Source organism: Vigna umbellata, chromosome 1 (assembly GCF_029865625.1).
Source record: "Vigna umbellata cultivar VRB3 chromosome 1, Vumbellata_1.0, whole genome shotgun sequence".
Taxonomy (NCBI): Eukaryota; Viridiplantae; Streptophyta; class Magnoliopsida; order Fabales; family Fabaceae; genus Vigna; species Vigna umbellata.
Genome location: NC_142165.1, coordinates 70,989,561 through 70,997,564, shown reverse-complemented (window position 1 = coordinate 70,997,564; position 8,004 = coordinate 70,989,561). Strand labels below are relative to the sequence as shown.

At 33.5% G+C, this 8,004-nt stretch overlaps 1 protein-coding gene across 1 annotated transcript; it reads right to left on the bottom strand.

Annotated features, from left to right (window-relative positions):
• Positions 1–4,403: 4,403 nt before the first annotated feature.
• Positions 4,404–5,993, bottom strand: LOC124845522 (metalloendoproteinase 2-MMP-like). The gene has a single exon (XM_047322626.2). The coding sequence runs from the start codon at positions 5,740–5,742 to the stop codon at positions 4,621–4,623; it is 1,122 nt and encodes a 373-aa protein (XP_047178582.1). The 5' UTR covers positions 5,743–5,993; the 3' UTR covers positions 4,404–4,620.
• Positions 5,994–8,004: the final 2,011 nt, after the last annotated feature.

Sequence of the window (8,004 nt, the reverse complement as noted above, 5' to 3'; positions counted from 1 at the left end):
ACTTATCTTGAAAAGAAGGATTTTTGAATGAGTGAACCATCATATGAATTGGTTGAAGATTGAGTTACATCTTATTTGCTTGAGGACAAGCAAAGTTTTAAGTTTGGGGTTGTGATAACAGTTGAAAAAACTGTTATTTTATGATTAAAATTGACACTAAAAGCAACCTTTACACTTAGAAACTAGCTTGAAATCATGCTTTTCTTCATATTTTTAGGAAATAAGAGAGCTGGACAGGTTTATGCTTGATTTCAGTGTTTTTGTGCAGGTTTTAAGGTGAATTTGGTGAAAGAAGTGAAGAAGGAGAGAGATGAAATCAGAAAAGACAATCAAAAGTGCAAAAAGGAGAAGCCGAAGTCACCGCTCAGCGGCAGTTTACCGCTGAGCGGCACTCAGGAAGCTCACGGGAGGATCCGCTGAGGGGCAAAATGGCCGCTGAGGGGAGGAAAACAAGTACACGCACTTCACCGCTGAGCGGTATTTTACCGCTGAGCGGCACTTTTAATGGGCTTGGACTTGACTTTTTGTAATTTACGAATGATATATAAGCTTTAGGGTTTCCTAGGGTTAGGTATCTTGCTAGGAACGAAGCAAACACTCTCTCTTCCACCCCTTTGAAGGAGATCTTGGATGCTGAGGCTTCCTCTTCACCTTTTTAGGGTTTATTCTTTCATTCTTTCATTGTAATTCATCTAGGTCACCATGAATATGGTGAACTAAACTCTGTATGTTTGTTGGGGAATCAATGTAATCTTGTGAAACTCTCATATATGGAATCTGTTTTTACATCTTTTAATTAAGACTTATGCTTTCTTTCATCATTAGTTAGGGTTTTTCCTCTTTGCTTAATGCTTGCATTGTTTAACTCATTCGATGCATGATTATTGGTTTTGTCGATACGGGCACGTACGGGGAAGTCTAGATCCGGGGAATTTCTCCCAATATGATATTGGTTGTCGTTAAGCTCCTGCACTTATGAACTGATCATTAGGAATGCTAGGAATTGTATGAACTCGTGATTAGGGAGAAGCCTTCTGGAAAGGTACTTTAGAGAGTGGCATTAACAATGATGATTTGAATGTTGAATTCCTAAAATATATGAGAGTGGATAAGATGAAATTGACCCCCAACAACATATTCATATCTATATTTCATTGAAAGTGTTTATCTTTTGCTTTTTGCCATTGATCAAAATTCATGCATACATGTTTATTTTCTGTCTTGCATATTAAACCCCAAATATTTCGTTTGTAAGTCTTAGTTAATCAAGAAACCACATAACTAAACTAGGCCGTGAGTCCTTTGGGAAGAACGATACTTGGTCTTACCAAGTTTTTATTACTTGAACGATTCGGTCATACTTGCCGATTGAAAACAAGTTTGTGACATCATAATTTGGTGTTCATAAATTTGTCCATCAGTATGACTGCAACTCGACCAAATTTAATGTATGGTTTAAGCTTGATCAGTAGATTTATGTCCAATCCCACTGAATCTCACTGATGTGCAGCCAAAATAATATTAAGGTACCTGAAGGGAACAAATGAACTAGGCATCCACTATAAAAAGGGGGAAAACGTAGAGATTGTAACATACTCTGACAGTGTTTTGTCGGGGATATAGATGATCGAAGAAGTACTTCTGGATCTATACTTTTATTTGGCTTTCAAGTAGTCTCATGGTCCCTCAAAGAAACAATCAGTAGTCATATTATCCATCATAGAGGTTGAGTATATAGTTGATGCCTCTTGTGCATGTCAATGCATTTGGATTCAAAGGGTGTTGGAGAAGCTAAGTTTTAAAGAGCAGAAGAACACATTGATTCTATGTGACAACAATTCTATGATACAATTATCAAATAATCTAGTGTTTCATGGGAGAAGCAAACATATAAACATTATCAAAGAACAAAATAACACATTTAAATTTTTCTCTAATCTTTCGTTTTAGAATATAAGTTTTCAATTTGATGTTGTGACTCAACTAGTTCTTGTCTAGATCACTATTTTGCTATTTTAAAGAAATTATATCGTCTTTAGACGCTGTCAAGTCTTTTTTCAAAATTTCATTTTCTTTTGAACTTTTTTGATATTACTTTCTTAATAGTTTGAAAGCTTATGACAATTTTGATGAATTCAACAAAAGCTCATTATAAGCCTGAATGACCGAGTGTAAGAGAAATTTACCTCTTCATTAGAGTCGTCTGATGAATATTCAACAGTGTTTGCCATAAAGCACAAGTTTGCTTCTTCTATTTCTTCTTCCTCGGACTTAGATGAGTCTAGGTCTTCCCAAGTGCTTATAAGTACCTTCTTTTTATCCGTTTAGGGAAAACCAATTTCTTCTTAGACTTCTCCAAGTCTGGGCATTTGAACCTAAAGTGCCCAGGCTTATTTCATTCATAACACATAATTGGCCCTTCTTTGTGCTTTTTTGTTTGGTCGTTTTTAGAAGTTGATATGACATGTCTACTTCTAAAAGGTGTGTTTATCTTCTTTCTCCACATAGACTGGATCTTCCTTGAGATGAATAATGATTTATCTTCTTCTTCTTTCTCCATGGAGTCATCATAAGCGTTTGACTCTTCAAACGATTCTTCCACCTTAAAGGCTTTGGTGGGCGTCCTTCTCATTGGTCATTGAGCCTTAAGAGAGATACTTTTCTCCTTTCTCAACATCTCATCTTGTTGTTGTTCCAACTTTTGGACTTTAAGGATGGCAATAAGCTCTTCAAGGCTTAAATTGTCAAATTTCTTCCTCAACGTCGTTACCTACGATCTTTATTGTCTAGGGAGGCTGCGCAAAATCTTGTCAATATGATCAAAATTATTATAAGAAGCGTATCTAGAGTTTAAAATTCTTTTCATAATTTAGTTCTAAACGTTATTTGCAATGGTTAGATGGTCAGCTAATAGTGTTGAACACTTAAGGATTTTAAGAAGTGTATACATAACTTTTAAAACGATAATAAGAAAGAAGAATTATTTTTATACTAGTTCACTCCCATCTAAGCTATGTTCAGTTACCTCTTAAGTACTCTTAAGGGGTTCTACTAATATTTGAAAATATTACAATGAGTTTAATGCCTTGAGTTAAACAAACAAGTATTTTAAATTAATTTTGATTGTACAAAAATAACAAAATATTTTTATGAAACAAGTACAAATAATAACTATCTTTTTAATGGATGCTATTTCATTAGATATTGTTGTTAAATTTCAAAACAAAGATTGTTAGACAATGTTGTTTTAACAATGTACACATTAAAAATTGATCACAAATAGAAAAGTAGTTATGCAAAAGCCACTTACTTACCTTTAAATCCCTAATCTCTTTATTGAAACGATGATATTTTAAGGAATCTTACAAATTCATCGTTGTGCATCCATTCAAATCAATGGAAATAAACACTTACATCATTCGTTCATATATTCAAATAGTACATTCCTATAAATGAACACAAATATAACATTAATATACATATGGCCCTTCTTTTTCTCAAATTATCAAAATATCAATAATTACATCTAATCATTTTAAATGATTAAGACACTTAATTATTCCATAAACATATGCCACTAACTATTAAGAGGAATGAAGTGTGAATCATTCCAAGTACCATATAAACAAATTTTAACACATGTTGGGATGTCAAAATCTTTATATAAATATATCTACATTTTTGATAGTTTTAAATATGTAAAATATATTAAAATTTTAAAAAACATTTTAAAGCATATATTAATTTATATAAATTTTAAAAAAAATTGAATGCCAAGTCTTCATGTCACTGTTAAGATCCGTCAGTGGAAACAAGTGAACGAAATAAAAGTAAATTTAATATTTGTTTTTGTAAACGTTAAATTATTTAAATGTTTTATGCAAGTAGACAATATGATTATACTAAAGGAAAATTGAATACTATTTTATAAAATAAATTAATAACTTGTACAAAACAATAATTATAGGTTTTAATGCAAAAAAAAGAAATATCCACGCAATGAGTGCGAGAAAAGGTCAATACAATCATTTGGGACGCATGTTCCGTACCAAAAACAAATATTTTATGCTTCTACTGGGTTTGTTTTCATCCTGTGAAAAAAATATACAACTGTGTCTTCCACAGAAAAAAAAATCTGTAAAATGATATTGATTACCTCTATAATAAATTATGGGATTGATTATTATATTAATATTACAATATACAATTTATTATATAATAAAGATTTATATTTTTCTATAAAGATAAACTTTAAAAAATAAGATTAAAACAGTGAAAAATAAAATAATTAAAAATATATATTACTGTTTTTTTTATTTCTTTCGTTTAATTCAATAATATTATTTTTATTCTCGTTCTTTTTCTTCTCACTTTTGATAACCTCTTCCCAAAAAAAGACTTGGTAAATTAAATAATGAATATTATTATATGATATACACGAGGAATCCTATATTGTGTATGAATGTGTATACAGAGTTCACCATGTCATGTGAGCATGGGAAAGAAAGCTGCAATGAGAACAAAGGAAAGGAAAGAAACTAGAGGGAGGAACAGTGGCAGTGTGAGCCAAGTCCAAATAAGGCCAACAGTACCTCTGGGATAAATAATAAAAAATAAATCCTATAATAATGTAAAATATAAAAATGAAAAGGTCAACAAAGTGAAAACCCTCCAGGAAGAGGAAGAGGAATTGGAACTGTCGCTGGAGTCCCTCTCCGGTGCTGACGTGGCACTGGATCCATTGTAATTGGGATTGGTACCGTAGAGGAATTGAATCCCTTTGATATCATCCTGTGCCAGCACCACCTTCTTCCTCCGCGACGAAATCGTCGGAAACATAACCGCTTCTTCCTCAGACGAATGACCTAACCCTAACAAGTGCCCAATCTCGTGCACCGCCACCGATTCCAAATCCACCGCCGTCGACAGCGCCGACTGCGTCACATCGCCGGAAACTACCCAGTCCTCGTCGGCATCCAGGTGGAACCTCCCGTTCGTCGGCGAGAACGCGTGTGCCAGCGTCCCCAAACTCCCGTCGAACGGTTCCCCGTCGCCGTGGTCACCGCTGAAGAAACCGATCCTGATGTCGGCGCTGAAGTACGACTCCGTTTCGCGGAACGTCAACGACGTCACCTCCGACCACCGAGCGAAAGCGGCAGCGAAAACGCCTTTCACGGTGTCGGTCAGACCGTTGCCGGGGTTGAACGCGTACGTAAGCTCCTCCGTTCCCTCAGGCCACCGCGGCATGCCGGGGAACAGAGTGTAGTGCGCCACCGTGTGGAACCGCAGCTTGCTGGACGACGCCGTTTCGTTCTGCTTTCCGGCGTTCATCGTCGTGGTACCGTTGATTATGTCGGCGACACCACACCGCGGCAGGACGATCTGCCGAAGCGTGGAGTCATCGAGGACACCAGTGACGTTGAGGTTGAAATTCTTCTGGTAGGTTTTGATCGCCGATTCGAGAGCGTCGTCGAACTCATCGGAGAAGTTCGATGGCGGCGCGTGAGGGATGTAGCCGAAGCGCTCGAAGTAGGATTTTAGGTTGGCGAGGCCGTCATAGTTATCGCCGCGATGGCAACCGGTGAGGTTACGAAAGGCATCCCACGCGCCTCCGAGAGGCGCGTGGTCGGGGAGCCAGGATGAGACGTTGGGGAAGAATCGAGCTGAAACGACGAAGTTGGTGAGAGAGAATGAAAGAAAGAAAGCAAGAGTGATTAGTTGGTGAGGTTGGGGTCTGTTCATGTTTGGTTTGGAAGAAAATTGAAGAGAATTTTGTCTGGGAAAGTTGAGAACTGGAGAGGACTATAAGAAGTGTTGAGGAATGCATTGTGAAAGTCTTGCTGAGAAGATGTATTTGGTAAATGTGATGTGATGAGCTTTGAAAAACTTGGGCTTCTTCTGTTGGAAATTTCACTGCAAACTCTTGTGTTATTTCAACGTCTTTCCAAGGTAAACGTCAGCTTCTTCACAATACATTTTCATCACATAACTATATTATATTATGGATAATTAATTATTAAAAAGGATAAGTTTCTTCATTTTTGTGAATATTATTTAAATAATTATATTAATGGATTTTATTCTAACTACTTATTCATCTAAAAATATTTAAACATAAAAGACAAAGAAATTAAAGCTAATATGAAAACACAATTAATGTAATCGGTTTTCTTAAAGTCGTTACTTTGTTTCACTACATTTTGCACTTGTTTATCATATTGATTCATCTCTCTCGTTCTTTCCTCTAAAAAGTCCTAAACTTTTTTTCAATATATAAACACAATCATGAATTTTAATTGGAAAACATAAAAGATTTTTGTTTTCTAGTTTTTTTAAAAAATTCAAGAGTTACTTTCTATGTAGGTTTTACACTCTTTTGGAAGGTTTGCCTCTTTGCAAATATGGCTTTTCCAAAATGTACCACTAAAAAAGATCTAAGCAGTTGAGGTTGTAAACGGCTGGAAATAGGTGGTAAAGTGTTTGATTTTTTTTATTAGCTTTTGAATTTTGTTTATGGTGGCTTAGATTTTAATATTTTAGATTTTTTTAATGATACAAGGATAAAAATAAAGAAAAATATCTTGCACTTTTATGGTGGTTTTGTATTTCATTTCGACCTTTGCTTAGAAAAAGAAAATTGTAGTAGATAATGTAATTTAATCAGGGAGACAAAGTAGTACTGAAAAAAGAAAATGGTTAGAGGCAGAGAGTAGTTGAACGATAGCAACTGAAAAAAAAAAAAAATAAGAGAGCTGGCGAACAGTTTCAAAGACTGTTGGGTGACGGCGGCAACTGTCATGAGTTATTACTTTACACGTGGCCGAAGTTTGTTTTCAGGGTTCAAAGGGTTGATTAAATAAACATACAAAAATAATTAATGTTTAACCTTAAATATTTGAAAGCATAAAGTATAATATACTTAATAATAATTATGATTAGTATTTTTATTAAGTTTGTGTTTCATAATGTTTAATAATTTTATAATATTTACTAATGCATCCAAATAGAAAAAACCTTTTAGTAGATAACGGACGTTTGAAGTAGTGAAAGGAAACTTCAGTCACACATTAATTTATAATAGATCCCAATTGTCTTCATTATGTATATTACTTTTATAAAAGTATATAACATTGATAAATGCAAGTTTCATTTATTTAGGTAGAAAAATGGAAATACAAAATAACAAAGGAAGCGTGTTTCTTTTTTTTTAATGTTCTCATATTTAAATATTGGGCCGCTAGCGAAGATAAAGATTGACAATTTTTTGTAGTCAAGGTTCTTAAGATTTTTCTAAAGGTTTTTTTTTACCGGAGTTGGATGAAATATTCAATTGTGACACTTAACTTCTTCTTTTTTCTTAAGATTTAAATATATGTATTCAAAAGTGATATATGTAAAAGTAAGAAATTAGTAACTATAATAACGATATGTGTCCCAAAGTTAAATTGAAATGAAAGAGGGAAAATTAAATTCTAAATATAGAATAATCCTATTCTATTTGCATGGAGGAATCTTAGAGGGATTAACTGGGCTTAATTGAGTCTTTAATATAAGTCCAATTTCAACTCAAACTACAATTATAAATAAAATTCAAAATTAATAAAATTAAACAAATTCAATGTGTTTTGATAGGAAATTTTAAGGATAATTTGTTTTCGGTAAGAATTTAAAATGTTTATGATAAAATATGTTGTTTGAGCAAGGAATTTTGAAAATAAATTAAAATTCTATAATTTGATGACTAATTGGATTATTTAAAATTAAAAACTTTTAAATTTCATCTAAAAAGTGATAACTTAAATTTTTTAACATTCTCATTTCTTCGTATTCTTTTACCAACTTGATTTTGATTAGGACATCGTCACTTGATTAAGACCGGTATGTTGTTGAGATAACTACTTTTGATTGATTTTGATGAAGGTATTTTTACATATTGACAGAGTTTTTTTTATTATTTAAATTGTTGAGACTATTTTTTTTTTCAAATAATTGATGTTTCTTACT

Excerpts from the sequence above, each read along its gene's own strand:
- LOC124845522 (XM_047322626.2), bottom strand. The coding sequence starts at position 5,742 with ATGAACAGACCCCAACCTCACCAACTAATCACTCTTGCTTTCTTTCTT.